The sequence below is a fragment of the Hyposmocoma kahamanoa genome, unplaced genomic scaffold, assembly GCF_003589595.1.
Source record: "Hyposmocoma kahamanoa isolate Upper Pololo Valley unplaced genomic scaffold, ASM358959v1 240, whole genome shotgun sequence".
Taxonomy (NCBI): domain Eukaryota; kingdom Metazoa; phylum Arthropoda; class Insecta; order Lepidoptera; family Cosmopterigidae; genus Hyposmocoma; species Hyposmocoma kahamanoa.
Window position 1 is genome coordinate 1 of NW_020653757.1, and position 23,917 is coordinate 23,917.

Genomic DNA, 23,917 nt, shown 5'->3' on the forward strand with positions numbered 1-23,917 from the left:
AAGTACCAAATTCGTTTTAGCGGAATAACTCTAAAACTAAAGGGATTAAAAAAAATCCGTAGTGACAGTTCTCGATCATGCATAAATATAATTAATAATCTAATTTTCGTCCTAATAACCTGTAGCATTTCGAGGATGAATCGAAAAAATGTGAAAATTAGAGGTCATTTCGTGATTTTTATCTATCGAGGAAACTTTATTGTTTTATGTTTCTGATTAGTGTCTACGCTTGAATATATCGTGTAGTTACTCATACAATATTTTATTTTTAACTTTAAAGTATACCCCTCTAAAAATCAAATCGAAGATTAGGAATTTTTCCTCTGCTCCCTCTTAAATTGTATTACAAAAATTTTCGCGCAAATAAATGCGTTCGCAACAATATACAAATAATAACAATTGTGTTATTTTACATTTTCCAGTTTCGCAGACTACCGCATAGGCGAAGGCGTTTGTCGACCAAGCAGGCGCTTGTATTGTTAATTGGAATCATTGTTACCTCCGTGTTATATTTATATTTAGGAAAAAAGCCGGTAAGAGGCGAAAATGAGGAATATTTGGGACCGAAGTTTGCAATTGAGTACGTATTCATATTTAAATTTGTATTGAATTGATATTTCATTGACTTACAATTATATGGACGTCGGGTCCGCGCTAAAAAGTGTCCGAACTTATAGGGCGTTAAAATCGTATACAGAGCGTCATTCACGCTTTAGTCTTCGTTTGTTCGACTGACAAAGAAGCGAGCAAAATTAGACAGTACTGCGATGACATTACAATTTAAATTCAACGTTTTAGCTTTTTCATATTCCTTTACATGTCACTACGTTGAAATAGGTTGACTTGGGACATTTTTTTCGTGGTTTTTGTATTAGACCCGTCGTTCATTTATTTGTAAGTCAATGTGATATTGAATTACTTTTATGTGAAATTACTCCACTAGTTCGTTATAATTATTAATACAAAAAACGAACACTCAGAAAAAATCCTTTGTTCCGGCCGGATTCTAACCGACGACGTCTGGTCGGGGACCGTACCACTGAACGCCTTCCGCTTCGTGGTGTCCATTCGAGAACCTTTCTGCCCCAACGGCCGTCAGTTCTACGAGCTATGTGCCCTGCCCATCTCAACTTGCTAATCCTTTGAGACTTGTAGGCGACTTTTGTTCTTCTACGGTTCTCCTCATTTCTGATTCGATGACGTTCGAGGATGTTCGCATTTCGCGTTTTTTTAAATACATAAAATCAGCATCCGCTGATGTATAAAAATCTGCATCAGCAACAACCCTGATTGGAACAAGAAACGAACATCATAAACTTGATCAGTAACGATGAGTATGTTATTACAATGACCATTATTATCGCATCTGTAAATCATTGTCATGTTCAGTATACGAGTAACTTTGTTTGTATGATAACGTACATAATTCCGCCATGCCCTTGTCATTGGGATTCTACCCTTACATCGTAGATATACCCAAGATTCGCACTAAGCCTTACGCCAGAGAACAAAAAATAAAGAGAACGGACACTCTCCGCCCCTCCCTAGCTTTAGATACCGCACCACACCCCGCATATGGACGGTCACATTGCCTGAGCGACAACAAGGCTGTCGGCGGGCCATTTTCGCGCTAAGACGGCTTTGATATTTGAATATAGTTTTCATTTATCCATTACGAAATTTGTACGTTAATATATAACATATTTTTACGTTACTGAAAGTTGAAACGAAGTTAGTAAAAAAACTTATGTCTGAGACGCTATAACTTCATGAGCTAGCAGACAAGGGTTCTCAAATTTTTAATTTGTATTGCCGATAAATATTGCGTAGTGAATATACCTAATTATTAACTAGGTAATGATAAACTTGGACACGCAATTTTAAATACTTTGGTCGCCTTATTTAAAGGTACCTGTCCAAAATACAACATTTTAAGTGCTTTTAATATATTTTTTGTATAAATCTTCAGTAGTTAGTGAATTAATGAAAAATATAATATTTTATCGATAAAAATACATAACGTCCATTGTATAATTAATAGGATTCTCTTAATAGAGTTAAAGATAACAGATTCGCGTTACAATTTTCGCTATGTTGCCGCTCTGACCACGTAACGTAATAATGGTAAGAAAGTGATCTGTAACCCTGGCACTTCACGCATATATGTGCGCGTTTGCAGATAGCGCCTTGCTATATGTAGTAGTGGTAGGTAAATAACTTTCAAACGTTGTATGGAGTGTCCGGGGTATGCTTACACTTTCATATTTATATGACGGACGGCAATGGTGTGGAATTCCCTAATTGCAGATTTGTTCCATGAACGCTGTACCTTGGGATTTTTCAAGGCGAGAGTGAATAGGAATTACATACCCATATATGCGCATGCTCCACAGTCGACCTAATTTTCACTTTACATCCGGTGATATGGAGGAGCAAATGCGCATGTTAATGTCCGTAAAGAAAAGTATTGGCCTATTTTTAACGTGCAAATGTTACCAAGATATTTGTAGACAAAGCTACATTTTATTCAAAAATTTTCAGATATGTTAGTAGAAATTTAGAAGAATCGTTTAAACTGGAGAAAGGCACAGGTTGTGATATACCAAAGTTGAATCCGTTTTCGAAAGACATTACTCAGTTTGATGAGAAAGTTAAGAAAATTGATTGCAGTCCTGAAGCTGATTGGGTCAAATGCTATGTAAGTTTATTTACCGAACTACGTTTACAGAACTATTGTGTTCCAGTTTGAAGGATGAAGGTGAGCCTGTGATATCATAGGCAACCAACACCTGCTTAAGATCTTAGTAGCAATGAAACCCCTTGTGAATGAGTTCATCAAGGAAAGTAATGCTACATTACCTATTTCTGCCGCCAAGCAATAATGTGAGCATTATTGCTTTCCGGTTTTGAAGGGTAAGGGTGCTGGTGAAATTACAGGTACATGGGACTCTCAACTTATGTTTCGTGGTGACGGGCGCAGTGGCATCTTTCTGATTGAAAGCTTAGAGTGGCTCTGCTGTGGACAGGTTTGTCGCTTACCACCAGACGCACGACTTGTACGCCCTATGCGCAAGATTTTATAAGAACCGATTCCCAATGCCTTTGCAAAGCAATGTCCGGTCTATCGGCTAGAGCCCTCAATATGCTGTTGAGACTCTCCAGCATTCTGCGTCTTACTTGACACTAATTTTTTACGCATTAGAGTATAAAAACAGTCAGTTTGTGCATTCGCAAACATACCAGAAGCACTGTAGTACCTGGGCAACCCCAAGAGCAAGCTTATTTCAGAGTTTTCGCACTTACGGCTCTAAGGTTTTGGCTGCACAGATAATACGTTAGAAAAAAGATCTACCACTTTTATACATGGAAGACTACAAATTGAGTGCCGTTATCAATTCGAACGGGTCATGCATCTTTCGGAACCACTTGACGTCAGTTTTATTTTGGACTGCATGCAGTTGTACATAATATCAACTTCGTGCATGCAATCCGTCAAGTAGCAGCCTTACAGAGATACACTACTCGTTATGTCAGAGTCTACTGGATTTAATATTTTACTTAAAGAAAAGATCCTCATGAACATGCCAAAGAAATGTGTGTGTATAAAATATTCTACGATACAACTGTAAAGAACCTTTCTATTTTCAGATGTCCTCGTGCCAAGTGACTTCAAACAAGTTGATAGATGAAGGCGTTTATTGCTTATATCAAGATGTTATATACATTAATGACTATTTAAATAGTTATTCATCACCTGTGTTGATTAAAGGCGGTGAGATTTATAACCTCACTGTTAGTGATCACGTCAAGATATCCTGCGCTCGTAAGGATAGTGTATAGTTAGTATTATTTCTTCTTATTTTTGATCTACTTTTGTCGGTGGAGCAAACAAAACCATCTTTCTGTTTAGCTTAGCTCACGGAGCCGGGGCATCTTTTCATCTTTCGGTTCACACCGCAAACTAAGCTAACCGAGCTCGTACTACGTATTTTCTTAGCTTAACTTTGCATGTAACTACGTTAGCTTAGCGGGTATAGTTGATTGCATGCAACTACGTGAGCTAAGTTAAGTTAGCTAGCTTCGTTCGCGGTGTGGCCTGCACTTCAGTACCTGGTACTACACCAGCACGGCATTAAGTTTTTCCTTCCCCTGCCTCTTTTTCCTTCGGTGTTCCTTCTATAAACTTCTAAGAGCCAAAAAGAACCAAATCTTTTTGAGACGGCTCAATGAAAAGTTTTGGCAGCACTTGGCGCTGATTAGCGGGAGATTGTAGAGAGGCAAGTCCACGAGTTCGGAGAGCAGCATAAAGCTGTACTGGATGCTTAATGTTAGGAGTCTCACACACTCTCCACCATTGTGAAATTAGGAATTGCAATGATCGTGGTCATCTAATGTTAACGTACGATACAGGGAGAGATCTGCCCGGTCATGTGTACTTATGGTACCGCAACATAGAACTGCAGGATTTAGGGGTAGTTTCAAATATTCCGCTTCAAATTTGTTGAAATTTTAATGCTAACCGCTCACGCGATTCATGCGTCTCTGGAAGCATACCACACCTAGAGGTGCCGGTGATGATTTTATACCGATTTATCGGATATCGAAGTTATAACAGGTAAAAGAACTAATACTAATTGCTATGTCGTTAACTACTCTAGCAAACCATAAAGTTTTTAATGTCTGGGTCTGTCATTTAAAAAAATAAACAACTTAAAAAAATACGTCACGACAATCGTGTGTGTTTATTGTTTGGGCTGGTGATGTCGGTGTTTATTTATTGAAAACATACCGTAAGTTGCGTTTTTTAAGTTTACCCTGAATATAAATGTTTATAAACTATACTTTAAGGAGTAATTTCATGGCAAACATTAGAACCACTCAAACGGAATATTATCATATTTACCCAAGTACACCAAAAATTTCATTAGTGCTTTTTAAGTGCAGGATTTGCGGTGTATTACTGCATTTTATTTGAGATGTTTTTGTTGTAGTACGGAGGGTATTTATTTAGCAATGCAGAATAATAATTTTTATTTTTAAAAACTTGTATTTAAACTGAATCCTTTTCTAATTTGCGAAACAGCCGCCATTTTGCGGTAGGATGAGCGCATCGCGTGAGCGGATAATATTAGTTTTCATATTCCCATGTACTCTTCTTCGTAGCCTTTCTGAATATACATTTTTAACTTAGATTTAAAACATCAAAATATATTCACAATAATTATTTTCACTTACAGTTACACTTATATGTATATTCAAATCCGCACACGCACTTACATATTGAGTAGGTTACTTTAGATGCAATAATTACACTTTATTCCACTTATTATTTTAATGAACAATTTTCCTCCTAGTCGTTTCTTAATTTTTTAATTACAAATAACTTCTAGATTCAGTACCTCTCGCTATTTCTTACTAAAAAGCAGCGCCTTAGGGTACTTAGGCATATGCTGGGTCAGCGCCATTTCACTGCTATGAAAAAAATGTTTTATTTTTCCCGGGGCATTCAATCTGTATTTGTGACATACTAGTGAATAAAGTGTTTATCTATCTATCTATCTATCTAATGATTGTGCCGAATTTAAGAAGTTATTGTTTAATTACCTGATTGATATGTCATTCTACAATGTTGAAGATTTCTTGTAAAATTTACATTTCATATTACTTATTGAATTTGTTACTGTTGTTATTATATTTAGTATTAAAGTTGCGTTAATTGGACTGCACGATTATGGTATATTACAAATTATTCCATGAAAATTACATAAATAAGTGTTCATTGGCAAGTACGAAGCCAGCGAATAATCTGCGAAGTATTCTCTACAATGATTTAAACCATCAAGTGCATAACCAGAAATAGAGACGAAATAAAAGCCATCCATCCCTGGCAACTTATCAGGCAAATGGGCCTTATATCACTTTTCAATATCAACTCTCGTTTGAACTGAAATCACAAATTAGAAAGCTGAAATAGTACAGCGCCAACAACTGACCTGTGTGTACGTCTGCGTGTATTCCAAATTCTGTATTTATTATAATAAAGATAATATCTCTAACTATGGGGGGGCTATTCCATTCGGTGATGTGGGAAAAACAGCAAAATATCTAATTACGAAACAAACGGAATAACATTTCATCGGTAATTAAATATTAAATATGCAATTTTTAAATTTTCGACCATTATAGCAAAGCTCAAGTTAAATTGTTTCGAATTCGGGCTGGCCTATCGGAGCGCAGTTGTCACCGTAATGATTTGGCAGAATAGTTTCAAACAAATCAAAGGACATTTCGTCTCCATTTCTCTCATATACTCGATGATTTAAACGAACAAACAAGAACGAAACGTCATAAAATACATTTCTAAAACCAGTTCTCAGCCACCTATAATATTCCTTTTTAGCAATAAAGATCTGGGGAGGCTATATCCATCGTGGACAAGTACGGCAGCTGGAGTTCGCTCTGAAGTACCCCTGATCAAACCTAAGGCGAACAGGGAAGACGCTATAAACGTTATTGTCATTGGCTTTGACTCCATATCTCGAAATATGTTTTTAAGAAAAGCACCAAAAAGCTATAATTATTTGACACACGATTTGAATGCTGTGGTTATGCATGGGTGAGTAAGTGCAATTACGGACTGCATCCGATACGTATTCGTCCCGGATCCGAGGCTATACAAATCTAGAAAACTCTGCCCCACTTCGGATGTCACCGAGACAATACGAATATCAAACATTTCGGACCGTCGTTTCCCGGATTCGGAACCTAACGAATCGGACGTTGCCGTGCCGGGCGCAAGCCGTGTCCGAGGCATCCGAGTCTCCTGAGTCAGTCAGCAGGACACGGTTTACGCTCTAATTCAAACGTAGTGTTATATCATATTATAAAGCATGGAATGCGGAACGGCCGGCCGCAGTGTAAGGTGGCAGTATTACCCTGGACGAACTCGTTTACAAGGAGCTCTACTGCTACTAGGCCTTTTCAAGGTGAAAGTGAAACACTGTAGATAGAGAAGCAGTGATCGTATACCTTTTTCTGCTGACACCAAATTAAGGCAAAGGAAAAAAGAACATCGTGAGAATTTATAAGAAATAACCATTGACTTACAAATAAATGGACACCGGTCTAATACAAAAACCACGAAAAAAAATGTCCCAAGTCAACCTATTTAAACGTAGTGACATGTAAAGGAATATGAAAAAGCTAAAACGTTGAATTTAAATTGTAATGTCATCGCAGTACTGTCTAATTTTGCTTGCTTCGCTGTCAGTCGAACAAACGAAGACTAAAGCGTGAATGACGCTCTGTATACGGTTTTAACGCCCTATAAGTTCGGACACTTTTTAGCGCGGACCCGACGTCCATATAATTGTAAGTCAATGGTTCGAACCCTAATTTTGAATGATACTAGTGATTAGTAAATTTTGTGTAAATTTTTTTATGAATTCACTGTAATTTTTAATTATATGATATGTGATAGAACTTGAGGTATATGTTTTGACAAAGATGTATAGAAGAATAAACGGATACTTTTGTATAATAGGTACAACATAGTAGGCGATGGGACTCCCGAAGCACTGTTTCCCTTTTTGTCAGGAAAGTCAATGCTTGCATTTTCGGATTCAGCAAGAAGTATGTTGAGAAGTAAACAATTGAGAAACGAAAATTTCATATTTCATCAAGCTGAAGAAGATGGGTGAGTATGAAATAGGAATATCTACACAAATCCAACTCCGAGTTACCCGGGCCCCGTGTCCTGCCTAAATCTAGCCATCCAGACGCCGCATTTAAACGTCTCCGGAAAACTGACATCGGATTTCGAATTTTTAACCGCCTTCAAAAAACGGGAGGAGATTATATGTTCGGGTGTATGTATGTTTTTAGATATCTCCGTCAATTGTGGACCGATTTTCAACCGACTTCAAAAAAGGAGGAGGTTCTCAATTCGACTGTATGTTCTTCTTTTTTTTCTTTTTTTTGTATGTATGTTACGCGATAACTCCGGTATTTGTGAACCGATTTTCATGATTCTTTTTTTGTTGGAAAGGGGGTACTTCCATAGTGGTCCCATTCCATTTTGAAAGAAATCATCCACATCTAAGGGTGGCTGTTCACGCATGAAGATTCATTTTTATAAATAGCGCCTAACTTTAATTTAGGAGCAATTACTTTTAGCAATTATTTAGTTGATTTTGCTATTTCTCCAATTCAAGGCGTTTTTCTCTCGATATACTTTGAGTAGTGTCGTAGTGAGAACCTATTTTTATTATCTCCAATATCAAGTCCTGTATAGTGGCGAACTAGGGAATATTTCAATGAAACTTAGCAAATAGACGTAATTCCACGTACTTTTGAGGTCGGTTTTTTTAGTACTCTGTACTGAGATTATGAAAATTCTGTTTTCGTTTAAAAGGATGCACTCTCGTGGTAGTCCCATTGTCACCACAATCTGATGAGAGATATCATAAAAATCGAAGGAAATCCTCAATGCCTATGCATGTCCATTTAAACACCAATTTCTCCATCAATTGTGCACCGATTTTAAAAATTGTTCCTCTGTTTGAAAGGGTATACTCTCGAGGTGGTCCCTGATGCTGTTCCGGGTTCGTTTCGGCTATCACAAATAACTAATTGTTTTCCGCGAATAAAAGTCGTCTTTTCGCTTGACACAATACGTGCAATCAACAAATCACCGTCGCCATGACAACTAGAAAATAAAATATAAAATATACAGAGGAGTCCGTAACAGTCCCATTGTCACCATGAAGTCAGAATCTGATAATGGGATCCATTGACTTACAATTATATGGACGTCGGGTCCGCGCTAAAAAGTGTCCGCACTTGTAAGGCGCTAAAATCGTATACAGAGCGCGACGCTGCGCTTTAGTCTTCATTTGTTCTACGGACAGCGCGATACTGCGATGACATAACAATTTAAATTTCGAATAGGTTGACTTGGGACATTTTTTTCGTGGTTTTTGTATTAGACCCGTCGTCCATTTATTTGTAAGTCAATGATGGGATCCCATGGAAATTGAAAAAAGCCGATAAGCAAACTTTTGAGGTCGGTTTTATTTTTAACCGACTTCAAAAAAGGAGTGGGTTCTCAATTCGACTGGTTTTTTTTTTGGTTTTTTTTGTATTTTTTTTTTGTATGTATGTTACGCGATAACTCCGGTATTTGTGAACCGATTTTCATGATTCTTTTTTTGTTGGAAAGAGGATACTTCCATTTCATTTTGAAGAAAGTCATCCAGCTCGAAGGGTGTCTGTTCACGCACGAAGATTCATTTTTATAAATAGTGCCTAACTTTAATTTCGGAGCAATTACTTTTAACAATTATTTAGTTGATTTTGCTTTCTCCAATTCAAGGCGTTTTTCTCTCGATATACTTTGAGTAGTGTCGTAGTGAGAACCTATTTTTATTATCTCCAGTATCAAGTCCTGTATAGTGGCGAACTAGGGGATATTTCAATGAAACTTAGCAAATAGACGTAATTCCACGTACGTTTGAGGTCGGTTTTTTTAGTGCTCTGTACTGAGATTATTCTAGATTAGAGGTCAGTCGTGTTCAATGTGCGATCGGAAACGGACGCGCTGCACTACTTTGCGAGAATTATTTTAATTCGCGATTTTGCGCGGCTTAGGCTGCTGCATGTACGTAAGTGACAATGGGTTCCCAACAACTCATTGTCAATGAGTTTCTGGCATTCGTGCAGAATGCCATCGACACAATGGATGAAGTCAGCATCGAGCAGATCTGCAAATCTAATTTCAACGAAGATGAGATTTGCAGTGGCAAGATGCTGCTGTTCCAGAGCTGCGGCAAAGAGCAGCAGATGCCATTTCGTCGGAGGGATGGAGGCTTGAAGAGTGTCCAGGATGTTACTGCATTCTTGAAGAATACCGATCCGGACGACGTGCCTACTTTCGTGGCGAAGGAGCTGCACAAGTTGCCTCCGGTCACCTTTGACCACGTCGACGTCACCAGGCTGTTAAAGGACATCACGTCCTTGAAGTCGAGTTTGGCTGAAGTTCAGTCAAAATTGGAGGCGTCGGATAACTCCATAAGTGAGCTACGTGCCGAAGTTGCGTTGTTACGCAACCCCGCTTCGGTATGTAGGTCACCGACAGTCTCCTACGTCAACACGCGTCGCGGGGCGCGAAAAGCATCCGTCGGCAGTATTGAGTCGGCTCGTATGTCGCCGGTCATTGCTGTTGTCAATGCACCGTGCCCCCCTGCCTGCCCCTCCGCCTCGGAGGTTACGTCACCCGTATGCACGTCATCGCCCGGGCGTGCATACGCCGCTGTTGCCGCGACTATTAGCAGCGGAACCGCGACTTCAAAACCCGAGTTGCAGAAAACTGCAAAGGGCGGTAGTAAACCCCGAATGCCTGTCTCTGGAATCGCAGGTGCCAAATCTCAAAGGCAGACCGACAGGTGCGACGAGGACGGTTTCACAAAGGTGGAGAAGAGAAGAAAGAAACCCACCAGCCGAAATCTATGTGGCACAGCACCAACGGGACAGAACTTCTTGCTTCGTGCGGCCATACCGACGACGCAGTTGTACCTGTCTCGACTGCATTACTCCACGAAGTCTGAGGATATAGTGGAGTATATCCGGTTGAAAGCCCAATTCACCCTGAGAGTCGAACGTTTGGAGTCTCGCCACAACGTTAACTTTAATTCGTTTGTGGTGAGAGTCCCAACGGTCCATCTGTCGACCTTCATGCAGGTAGAGTTTTGGCCGAAGGGTGTCATGTTCCGGCGGTTCAGAGGAACGATACATGACACTTGTTTGCGTCGCACGTCGCCGAATAGTAATTCGTGTAAATAGTTAATAAGTTTATATTATTTTATATGTATGTTAGTCTGTAAGGTATGTATCAATAATAATAATATGTATGTTAGTCTGTAAGGTATTTGTTATATGGGCCTTAGTTGCCTGAAATAAATGAATAAATAAAAAAAATAAAAAAATTATCAATGAATAAGTTATTCATTGTGTATGAATCGCAATATCTTTGCTTAGTATAGAATATTGGGATCACTCGTAGTGATTTATTTTAATGCAAACTTCGTTGTTCAAAGCACGACGAAAATCTGCTCAGTCGAACAGCCTAACGTGGTCCGAGACACTGAAAACTCCGTTTTCTCAGACAAAGACAAGTGTAAACTTATTAATTGTTTTAACTTTTGGTTTATTTATGAGCTTTGATCATTATTGAACATGTCAGCACCATTGGAAATCAAAATACTATCTAACCAAACACGTATACAAAGTCTTCGCGGCACTACTTGTTTGTTCAGACAAAACGTATTGAAACCACCCAATATTAAGTGTACCAAAACCAACCTGCGCAAATAACCGCACCTGGTTCCGTCCGAACGAACTCATAAAATGTATGATTGGAAGGTTTTGCCACAAACTATTTTAAACTAAACTTTTGCGCCAGTTCTGATTTTTTAAAATTCTTCATACTTAGCAATGCAATCATGAATATTGTTTTCTCCAAAATACTCCATTCCTCTTTCGCATGCAGCCACGTCCCTATGTCCACTTTTTCAATTGCCTACCTCTACACCCTGATCTCTATCCACTCAAGCATCTCTGGTTTAGAACAACATTAGACGTAGAACTAAATTCAATGTTTTAGATACCGAACGTTGTACTTTGAAGACTCACCAAGAATGCATACGTTTCAAAAGAATTTCATCGGTTTCCTAACAAGGCCTACTCATCATTATTTGCGGCCCTTGTTGACTGATTACCAAGAAAAAATAAAGTTCTGCGTCGGTGATACCCCGCAATACAAGTGGATGCTGAACCTTACACACCAGGTTTACACTTCAGATAAATTTTGAATCATCGATTAGAGTAGATGCCTTAGCCGCTCACGCGATGCGCTCCTCCTACCGCAAAATGGCGGCTATTTGGTTCCGCAAAATAGAAAAGGATTCAGTTTGAATACAAGTTTTTATAAATAAAAATTATTATTCTGCATTGCTAAATACATAAATACCCTCCGTACTACCAACAAAAACATCTCAAATAAAATGCAGTAATACACCGCAAAGCCTGCACTTCAAAAGCACTAATGAAATTTTTGGCGTACTTGGTATATTCCGTTTGAGTGGTTTTAACGTTTACCATGAAATTACTCCTTAAAGTATAGTTTATAAACATTTATATTCAGGGTAAACTTAAAAAACGCTACTTACGGTATGTTTTCAATAAATAAACACCGAAATCACCAGCCCAAACAATAACACACACGATTGTCGTGACGTATTTTTGAAGTAGTTTATTTTTTTTAATGACAGACCCAGGCATTAAAAACTTTATGGTTTGCTAGAGTAGTTACCGAAATAGCAATTAATATTAGTTCTTTTACCTGTTATAACTTCGATATCCGATAAATCGGTATAAAATCATCTGCTGCATGTATCGCGTGAGCGGTTAGGCTATAGTTCGTCACGCTAGCCCAATTCGGATAAGGGACTTCTCAGACGTTTAGAAATTAAAGTCTGTATACAAACCATTGACCTCTTAATATAGAGAAGCAGTCCCATAAGCTCTACTTCTACTAAGTTCTAATTATAGTGCCCTCCCGACCCACCTTCCGGTTATACGGGAAACAAGCTTAGACAGGTACCTTACCGGTCAGGTCCTGATCCCAGACCAGGCCGTTAACACAAACTTCATCTGGTTCTCAAAAGGCTAGTGCCTTGGGTGAGCGCCCCCGGGTGCGCGGCATCGTTCGTATTGTCGAGATAAGTACCGGAGCTGATTGCTTGCGATCTTTGCAATCTTGACTAGCTCTCAATGTAAAACGCTATATTGTCATGGACTTGACGCAGCCAATTATGAGTAAGAAAACCAGCCATGTGACATAGAGCATCACGTCCCGCCGTTTTTGATCACGATTGATTTATCCGCTCACGCGATACATGCAGACGTAGACGCATACCACGCCTAGAGGTGCCGGTGATGATTTTATACCGATTTATCGGATATCGAAGTTATAACAGGTAAAAGAACTAATACTAATTGCTATTTCGGTAACTACTCTAGCAAACCATAAAGTTTTTAATGCCTGGATCTGTCATTTCAAAAAAATAAACAACTTCAAAAATACGTCACGACAATCGTGTGTGTTATTGTTTGGGGTGGTGATTTAGGTGTTTATTTATTGAAAACATGCCGTAAGTAACGTTTTTTAAGGTTACCCTGAATATAAATGTTTATAAACTATACTTTAAGGAATAATTTCATGGTAAACGTTAGAACCACTCAAACGGAATATTATCGTATTTACCCAAGTACACCAAAAATTTCGTTAGTGCTTTTTAAATGCAGGATTTGCGGTGTAGTACTGCATTTTATTTGAGATGTTTTTGTTGTAGTACGGAGGGTATTTATTTAGCAATGCAGAATAATAATTTTTTAAAACTTTTATTTAAACTGAATCCTTTTCTAATTTGCGGAACCAAATAGCCGCCATTTTGCGGTAGGAGGAGCGCATCGCGTGAGCGGATAAGGCAGTGGAGTTTCTTCAAATTCCCTAAATACTATGTTACGGCCATTCATGACGTTGATCAAACTAGAAAAAACATCTCGTCAGGTTTTCTAGAACCATGGATTCTTATGAACAAGTAAAAGTGATTCTTCGTTGCATTTTTATTTCTTACAGTTTATTAAACAAAAAGGAAAAAAGTTCGGGTTCACGTTCATGGTGGGTACAACACACGATGATTTAAACTTGATTTCTACGATGGATGATGACTTCCTCGACTTTCTTCGCGTCTTCAAAGAAGAAGGTCGTACAAAAGACACGCTACTTATAGTCATGTCAGACCACGGACCAAGGTATAGCACAATAGTAAAATAGTATAATAAAAAAAAAAAAGAAGACTCACCTGTTCTTGTAAATGTCTACACTTCGCTCGGAGCATAGGGTTGTCACAATTTTATGCTAATTGTAGCTAGGGTGTTCATGACAGTATTCAATACTCTATATTTAATTTAAAAACCATAATTTACATTAAGATTTTAATAAAGAAATTATCTTATTGTAAATTTTTATATATATAACAGTGACGGGACGAACAAGTCGTGCGACTGGTGTTGATGCAGTGCCACTCATAACTTTAATTCACAAAGATCTGAGTGGCACTGCCATTGCGCATGCTGAAACATAAGTTGACAAGTCCCATGTGCCTGTAATTTCACCACCACTCTTACCCTCCGATATATTCCGATAATGTTCACATTACTGCTTAGCGGCAGAAATAGGTAAGTTGGCAGTACTTCTCTGGACGAACACTTTCACAAGGAGCGTTGATGCCACTAAAGCAAATGTAACAATAATTGTTACATAATTTACTATATATATGGACTTGAATTTATGTTATATTTATTTTTATTTGTTTCGCTTTTGTCCCCATACTTATGTCTATATTGTATCATTTAAGTATTCGTTGATATTATAAAAATATTGCTTAACTTTTTTGTAAATTGTATATCATTGCTTTCATTTATTAAAATATTTGGTAATTTATTATATAGCTTTAAAAAAATTATATGTACTTGTATAGTTTTATTTCGAGCGGGAAGGTACCGAGCAATATTAATTTATTTTTACTGCGTAATTAATATTTTCTCGTGCTGTTTTGAAATAACCTTTGTTAAATGCAATGCTTACGTATTTATATCTTTATACCAGTATAGAGAATTGGTATCTCGATTATAGGATTATGATTATGAAATAAAAATTAAATGCTATACAATTCTGAATTTGAAGCACTATTGTTCAACACGTCTACTAATTGATGTAATTTTTAAACACCGAGCGAACGCTTCAATTCTATAACGAATAGCGCGTGTGACGACCCGCGCTATGCAAAGTGAATGCACTGCGAGATTATACCAATGTGTTCGTCCGTATACGGCACACGGCGTGCACACACACAAGTTGCGCTGCTACGTTTGCATGGAGTTACCATCTTCTTAGCGTGTCGACTCTGACTCTGATATTTGTGAAGACCAGTGGCCGTAGCATGGCAGTATATGTGTGATAAACCTCTCCGTGACAATATGTATTGCATTAAATTTTTTATTGAATTGATATTCAATTATTTTTTTGTGAAATTACTCCACTAGTTTGTTATAATTATTAATACAAAGATTGAACAATCAGAAAAAAGGGATCGAAGGAATTTTTTCTGAGTGTTTTTTCTGATTGTTCGATCTTTGTATTAATAATTATAACAAACTAGTGGAGTAATTTCACAAAAAATAATTGAATATCAATTCAATAAAAAATTTCATTAATACAGTGAACAGCGACATCTCTTGCCAGGACTGGTAGCTGTAAAGGTACTAACTAGTAGCTGTAAAGGTGGGTGATAAATCTGTCAAAGATTTCTCATAGATGGCGCTACGACTAAAAAGTCGTTGAAAGACCAAGTACAAAGACACGACGCAAGCACATAGAAGAATTCGTGAGGTCCGTTGGTTCGTTCCGTGGCTTAGTTGGTATAGCGTCTGGCACGGTATGCAAGAAGACGTCGGTTCGAATCCGACCGAATATGTATTGCAGTTAATAAAGCTAAGTTTGCTTATTTGGTAATGAACTATTGTTATACATTTTAAAGAACAAGGACAACGATATAAAATGTCGTATATAGTTATCTTTGTCGTTTAACCATCGCCGCGAAAACGATGAAACATAAATGTTGGGTTATTGTTTCATCGTTTTCACAAATGTATTATACATTATATTGGTTATTACGTGGGGCGCACTATAAGTTTCCGAAATGAATAAGAAAAAAATACTATTAATGGTCAGAAATTAATTTATTGATTCTCAAAATATTCTCCATTAGCGTTAATGCACTTCTTCATACGAATGAACTAATTTTGAAAACATTTATGCCACTCCTCCGTGACAATTTGAGAAACATATTTTTCATACTCTTCAGGTGATGAAAAGAGTTGACCGCGTAACTGGTTTTTAATTTTTGGAAATAAATAAAAGTCACAAGGTCGGGACTGTACGCCGGATGGCTCATAAGGTAAACATTGTTCACCTTCAAAAATTCATTTGTCTGTCTGGCCGTGTGAGAACTGGCATTATCGTGGTGCAAGATGATACGATATTTACGGTTATTTTTACGGAGTTTGTCAATAACTTCCGGCAAACAAATGGTCGTGTACCTATCACTATTCACGGTACAACGATTCTCCAGAGCACAGCAACAGTAGCTACGTGTCCAGTTTTATTCAAAAAAGAAGCAATCATCCGCTTAGAGGCACTTTGCACGCTATACTATAAATCCATGTTTCGTCACCTGTTACTATGTCCCACACCAAATTTGACGCCCTTCGTTGAATCTGGTAAGTATGGCATTGCACCAAGTGACGCGATCCGTGTTTTGAGCCTCAGTCAAATTGTGTGGGATCCACCGAGAGCACAGCTTTTTCACTCCCAAATGTTTGTGTAATATTGATTGTATTTGACTCATGCCTATGCCTAAAGATGCCCGAATCTCATGGTGTATCAAATGCCTGTCTGTTTTGATCATACGGCGCACAGCATTGATGTTTTTGTTGTACACAGCAGTGGACGGGCGACCGTCACGAAATTTGTCACTGAGATTCACACGACCGCGTTTAAAGTCTGCAACCCAGCTATAAATAGTCGTCTTGCATGGTGCTTCATCGCCAAAAGCAGTTTGAAGCCGAGCGAAGCTCCGCTGAGCTGTCAAATTACAGTTGAAGTCGTAAAAAATCATACTATGAAAATTTCCACGAGTTAAATCCATGGTGATGTAGACAACCAATTTCTAAAATGACGCCACAATGTAAAAACAAGTGACTGTCAGATGAAACAATCTGTATTCTACAGCCAAAGAGTTCCATTTTCAAATATTGTAATTACTTTTTAAATGTTGTTTGTGTAAGTGGCCAGTTCTGGAAACTTATAGTGCGCCCTATGTATTTACGTATTTCTAATTACTCTCACGTATGAACTGTATTAAAAATGTTCTCCTCACCTTTTTCCAATAACTTATTAACCAATTTAACTAAAAATTTAATTAAACAATTTGTTTCTTTTTACTATTTCTTTTCAACTATACATATTTTCCCACGTCAATAGTTGAAGTTGCTGAAAGAAAACGATGGAGCTATTATCAAAAAGGTTTTTTCGCTGTGAAAACATTTTAAATCTCATTTTTCTCTATGTAGGTTTTGGCTATAAAAGTTTATTTTATCATTCACGCTAAATAAAACTGCAAAAGATATTTCTAAACGTAGAACATACATGAGTCTTTGAAATTATATTTTTCAAACTTGAAATTATTTTTTCAAAATTTTCCGGAAAAAATTCCACTTTTTGAAATTTTTCGGAAAATTACCCAACAGTTAGTAACACGTAAGCATGGATACTGTGCCACTCTAACGCTTCTATTAGCATCTAATTTGAAAGCACCCTAAAGTACAAATTAATTGCAGATTTGTCAAAGTCCGCAACACCTATCAAGGAAGAATTGAAGAGCGTTTGCCTTTACTAGCTATGGTATTACCAGAAAAACTCATTAAAAAACGACCTGAAGTACGGGCAGCGGTAGAAGCAAATGCTAAAGTACTAACAACGCCATTCGATATATACGCCACGATGTTAGACGCAATGGATTTGACTCAACATTGGAACTTGAACAAGGTGAAGGGAGCGACTCTTCCTATATCTCTGTCGGTATTCAGACCTGTAAGTTGTTCCTTTATGTTTTAAACTACCCTGTAATGCTACCGGTTGTGCCATTGACTTACAATTATATGGACGTCGGGTCCGCGCTAAAAAGTGTCCGAACTTATAGGGCGTTAAAATCGTATACAGAGCGTCATTCACGCTTTAGTCTTCGTTTGTTCGACTGACAGCGAAGCAAGCAAAATTAGACAGTACTGCGATGACATTACAATTTAAATTCAACGTTTTAGCTTTTTCATATTCCTTTACATGTCACTACGTTTAAATAGGTTGACTTGGGACATTTTTTTCGTGGCTTTTGTATTAGACCCGTCGTCCATTTATTTGTAAGTCAATGGGTTGTGCCTTAGCTTTTATTAACTGTTTGATTAAGATCATGGAAGAAAAAAGACAATAGGAGAGCCTTAATTCTCAATTATTATTAGAAACACAGTCGTCAAAATTCTCAATATCATAAAGTTGAACAATATGAAATCCTAATAAAGACTGGTCATAGTTTAGATGTAACAAATTCTGTAGTGAAGCTGGGTGAAGAAATAGATTTCTCACAAATGGCGCTAACTAACCCTGTCAGTGAATTGTGGAAGCACTGGAACTCAGTCCACATGGGTTCCAGGGGTTTAATTTATAAGTTACTGTAATATTTCGCAAATTTAGTACTAACATAGGTTGTAAGAATTTTTTTGTAACTAACACTAATATGGACTATGTCTGAAATAAACTTTTTTGAATTTGTATTTGAATTTGAAAAACTCGTTAAAAACCAAAACTGCAACAAACACGTAGAAAAATATTATATAATGTAAATAGTTGGCATAGCGTGTCTGCCAAGTAAGCTACGAAATGAACTAATCTAATGTAAGACTTCAGTGGATCACGCCGCATAGGCTGCAATCGCCCAGACTTTACTAGTAGCTGTAGAGCTCCTTGAGAAGTTCATCGTTCGTTCGTCCAGGGAAATACTGCTACTTTACCTATTTCTGCCGCCGAGCAGTAATGTGAGCATTACTGTGTTCCGGTTTTAAAGGGAAAGGGTGCTGGTGAAATTACAGGCACATGGGACTTGTCAACTTATGTCTCAAGGTGATGGGCGCAGTGGCAGTACCTCTCAGATCTTTGGGATTTAAAGCTCAAATCAAATCGTTTATTTGCATAAAACATGGTGGTCATGATAACACAGTAATATACATATAAGTTCAAGCATGTTTCGCCCGAAGATAATTTAGGCATGCAAAATAAATGAAAAATAGGTCGTCACATGGTTACATTTACATTAAGTTACATATAATTAATTTAAATTCTTTTACATAAAAATTATTGTAGAAATTCCCTAATACTATAATATACTTTATTCTTTAACAATTCATATAATTTAGTCTTAAATAATGTAATGGGCAAGTGTTTAATGTCATTGTCAAACAATTTTGATTATATTTTTCTACCTTAGGTACGTCAAAAAAAATTAGTCTATTGGGATTTCTATAATTTCGATGGTTCACGTCAATACTCTTAATAAACAAATGTAAATTATTTTTCACAAAAATCTGACTGGCACTGCTGTTATGGACAGGCGTGTAGCTTACCATGAAGCGCACGACTTGCTTGTCCCGTCTTTCCCGTCAGATCTTTGTTTTTATCGGATTTTTTTTTATCAAAAAAGTCCTGCCAGATCGATGGACTTTTTCGTTGTGTTCGATCTTTGTATTCACAATTTGGTATATAATTTGTTAACATCAATTCTGTATGTTTTTTAAGCTACCACGGAACAGGACTTGCAGCGAAGCTGGTATACAGTCCCATTTTTGTTCCTGTTTCAAATGGGCCAACATCTCATCGAGCAATCCTATGTACCATCGAGCTGCAAACGCCTTGGTTAACCATATCAACGCATTGACTATGAATTTAAGGTGTTTCAATTAATTTATCCACAAACTTTCAATTTCATAATTTATAATTCAATTATTTGTGAAAACACAGGTTGTATTAGCTAAAAAAGTATAGTTCAACGTGTCCGGCCAGGCAACAGACATATTGAAGGTATATTTATATTTACTGACATTGTACTTCAACAGGGTAAATTAGGTACATATTTTTTTAATAAGGTCATTATACCTAGACGTGCTGCACACACGGTGATAGATATATGGATCAATTTCAATAATAATTAAAATCTAACTACATATCAAAACAATAAAAATCATTCGGATAATACAGTACTAATTAGTATGTTTTTAAATGATTCCAATTACCATTAATCATGAATAATAAAATTAAATTGAATAAAAAATTATGGTTTTATGGTTTATTTTTGGTTAAACAAAATATATTAAGTATCTAGTACATTTTTTCCTACTATACTGATGTTGCCAACTACAAATTTCAATTTGTCTTAAGTGCCATCAGATTCTGGTGCACCTATATTTACTTTAATGAATATCATGTTTTTATAACCATGATATTCATATTTTTGTGAAAACGTTCCACTAGTACGGTGTTATTATTGACACAAAGATAGAACAAACGCAGATTTTTTCTTGAACCCCTTTTTAATCGATGTTTGCGTGAATTAATTAGTCAATGAAGTTACGAATTTGTCATTTATGCACATTTTGTTAGTCAATAAAATGTTAATAGCTTTTTAAATAGTATGAAGTTTTTCTCAAACCTTACTACTTTCGGTTTAAATTATTGGCGCCATTGTGAAAAATCTTTTACTCATGAAAGTAGTTTTACAAGCTTTTAAATGAAGTTGGCCATAATGCCTTGGCTACAACAAGGTGTGGTTGCATTGGGACATGCATGGCAGTTTCGTAGACTGCCATTCAGAGATACATGGCAGTTTCGTAGACAGTGATTCATATGGTCGTATTCCAGAACTTTACTCAATGCTCAAATCAGGATTTGAGTATGGTTTAAAGCATTCAAAATCATACTCAAGTCCCTGCCATTAGAGTCGTATTTCCAGTGCTTGTGTTTTAATTGCAAACCTGACTTGAGCATTGAGTAGAGTTCTAGAATACGACCCATAGACTGTTTTCTTCACTATGTAAAGTAAAGAAAAGAAGTTTGTAGTTGAAGATCTTTTAGCATATGGTTTGTAGCTATTCAAGTCTGTTTCGTTTAAAATCATAATTGCCATTTTCATAGATACTGCTGTGCTCTAAGAATTCTGACTTCGATCGAATGGGTGTTGGTGCACATAGTAAACAAAAAACTAATATCAATGGAGGAAACTGACAGATACTTTCCAAACTTCATAAAGTCTCAAGAGGTTCCATGGGATCTTTATCAAGTTCGAGTAAGTAAAATTATAGATTAAAGATTTTTCTTGGCACATTGTTTATTTCAGTCAGGTTTGTAATCCATCATCATTATACAAGTAGCAGTAGTGCCTTGTAACAAAGTTCGTCTAGTAACGTACTGCCACCTTACCTATTTCTGCCACCAAGCAGTAACGTGAACATTACTGTGTTCCGATTCTGAAGGGTAAGGGTGCTGGTGAAATTACAGCTTATGAGACTTGTCAGCTTATGTCTCAGGGTAGCAGCGCAATGGAACTGACTCACAGATCTTCTTGAGTTGAAGCTTCAAAAAAAAAAACAAAAAAAAACTCAAAGCTTTAAGTGGTACTTACTGCAACTGTAATGGGCAGACGTATTGCTTACCACCATTATAACTCATCTGTCGGAGTGTATATGTAGGTCAAACAGGGCGTAACTTTATAACTAGATATAGAAAGCATTTTTCTTCATTTAGGCATAAGCACCCAGACAGGTCCAATTTCGCTAAACATTTATTAGAAACAAATCATATTTTACCAGTTTCTCATTCTTATGAAATCTTAAAATTTTGCGAAAAAGGACTACGTCTGGGTGTTTTAGAACAGATGGAAATAATTAGGTACAACAACAAGGATTGTATAGTATATGAACAATTGAATTTTGCATCGTCAACTTCATTATGGGTTTTTTCGAATTTCTGCAATGGTAATACTGGGGGTAGCGGGTATAAATATACCAACCGTTCTGAACGAGCTCATTCTTCGGCCGAGTGTCGAGCAATCAATAACCCCTGAGGATGCCTCGTGGAGAGGCGAAACACGTGTCGGGTATACTTTGTTGGTGATTTGTGACTGTAGTTGCGCTTGTGTTATTTATTTTATTAAGTTTATGCGGAGAGGGGGTGGGAAAATTAACTGCATGAAAAAAATTTTTGCATGACATTTTTAATGATTTTTAGTTAATGGCATGAAATGGATTAGTATTTTAAATAATTTCAAATACTTCAACAAAATAGTGTATTACGGTAACAACAATACGGTATATTCTGAACAAATCAGTGTCAAATGTTGACTACTTTTGCAAAATTTGCTATCTTTCTTAGTTTTACACTTTCAAAAGTTGCCATTTTGTCGTCAACCTGCAAACACTGCTCTATTGACTACAAACTCGTGGAAAATCCGTTATTTTGCTTGGTATTTATTATTTTGTCATCCGAGAGGTCTCTCGTGTTCATTTATTAAAAACTTGGTCGTCATACATTTCGGAGAAGATTGGTTTAAATACGAAATTCTTGAATTATATACACATTTTATCGGACAATTACTATCAAATGTGACCAAAGAAGAAGAAATGACAGATAATGAAAATGGTTGACGACATGGATATAAGAGTCTAAAGGAAAGTAAAAATTACATTCAAGTTGCATTTTTTATTATTATTATAACAAAACTAGCCATGCTATGATTGTGTTGTTGCAAAACTAGCTACGTTAATTCTGAACAATTACAAAACTAGTTATTTTAAGATTACTGTTGCAAAACTCTCTATGTTCAATTTTTAAATGAAAATAAAGTAAAAAGTTTAATACTGTGATTTTGTTTCTTCATATTGTTTATCTCTTTTTTATCACAATTTTCAGATAATTAAAAAAGTACCACTTAAAAATCCGTTTTCGGAACAATAATTTTTTTTTTGTTTATAGCTTTGTTTTATCCTCGCACATAACGTTGTTTGCTAGTGAACTACTCATGTAATCATTGATTTTAGAAGAAGCTTTTCTATTTAGTACGTTTTTAACATGTGCTTTAAACATTAAAGATTTAGTTTGTTGGAAAACCTTTCTGCCAAATCATTACGGTGACAACTGCGCTCCGATTGGCCAGCCCGAATTAGAAACAACTAAAAATTACATATTTAATTACCGATGAAATGTGAGTCCGTTTGTTTTGTAATTAGATGTTGTGCTGGTTTTCCCACTTTCAAACATTTTCGAACGGAACAGCCCCCCATAGTTAGAGATATTATCCTTATTACAATTAAAACAGAATATTTTTGGAACATACGGAGACGTGCAGGTCAGTTGTTGGCGCTTTATATGGTGCTATTTCGTCTCTGTTTCTGGTAATATACTCGATGCTACATGCATTATATTTTCAAATATATAATTTGCCTCCTCGCGGTACGGGAGATGCCCAGGTGCAGTTAGATATCTCCCCAGACTGGCAATACCGTGTAATGCGATGACTGATTATCTAGCCCGCCACCCACTGGTCCAGCTGAAGTGGGAGACTATATTATTCATATTGGTTTCTTTTCAGATCCAAGTTTTACCAGGAAAAAGCGATTTCGAAGGGACATTGAAGTATATGAAAAAATTTGATAAGTTCATTGTTAACACTAAAGAAATATCAAGAACGAATGCGTAAGCTTTTCATCTTTCGTATTGTTTATTCAGTTTTCAAACTATTAGCTTTGTAACTGCTTTTATTCTCTATCTCCTTATCGTTCTCCAAATTCCGACCTTGTTGTAGATACTGCTCTACCACCTCTCTCTAATACCTTGTGAAAGAATTCGTCCAGAGAAGTACCTATTTCTGTTGCCAAGGCGTAAAATAAGCATTATTGCGTTCCGATTTTGAAGGAGGCACATGAGACTTGTCAACTTATGATTTTTCACTAATTTCTACCTTCTTACCACGGTGTGACTTCTTTTTATTTTCCCGATTTTCGGAACTGTTGCACCACAGAACACTATACTCATAAGGAGGGTTGCACAAATGAAGTGACTGAGACGAACTTTGTTATAAAAATACTTCATTTCTTATGCCAACCTAACTACATGGAATTCGAAATTACAATCAAC

The 23,917-nt window shown here is 36.9% G+C and overlaps 1 protein-coding gene across 1 annotated transcript; it reads left to right on the top strand.

The window, feature by feature from the left end:
- Nucleotides 1–422: 422 nt before the first annotated feature.
- Nucleotides 423–23,480, top strand: LOC113228796 (the record flags this gene model as incomplete). Its single annotated transcript, XM_026462182.1, has 11 exons — nt 423–580; nt 2,542–2,698; nt 3,649–3,839; nt 6,401–6,616; nt 7,544–7,696; nt 11,660–11,843; nt 13,697–13,872; nt 17,521–17,773; nt 19,529–19,680; nt 20,921–21,071; nt 23,373–23,480. Coding segments are annotated over 11 exons (1,899 nt in total), but the record flags the coding sequence as incomplete, so codon positions are not given.
- Between the last annotated feature and the right edge of the window lie 437 nt (nt 23,481–23,917).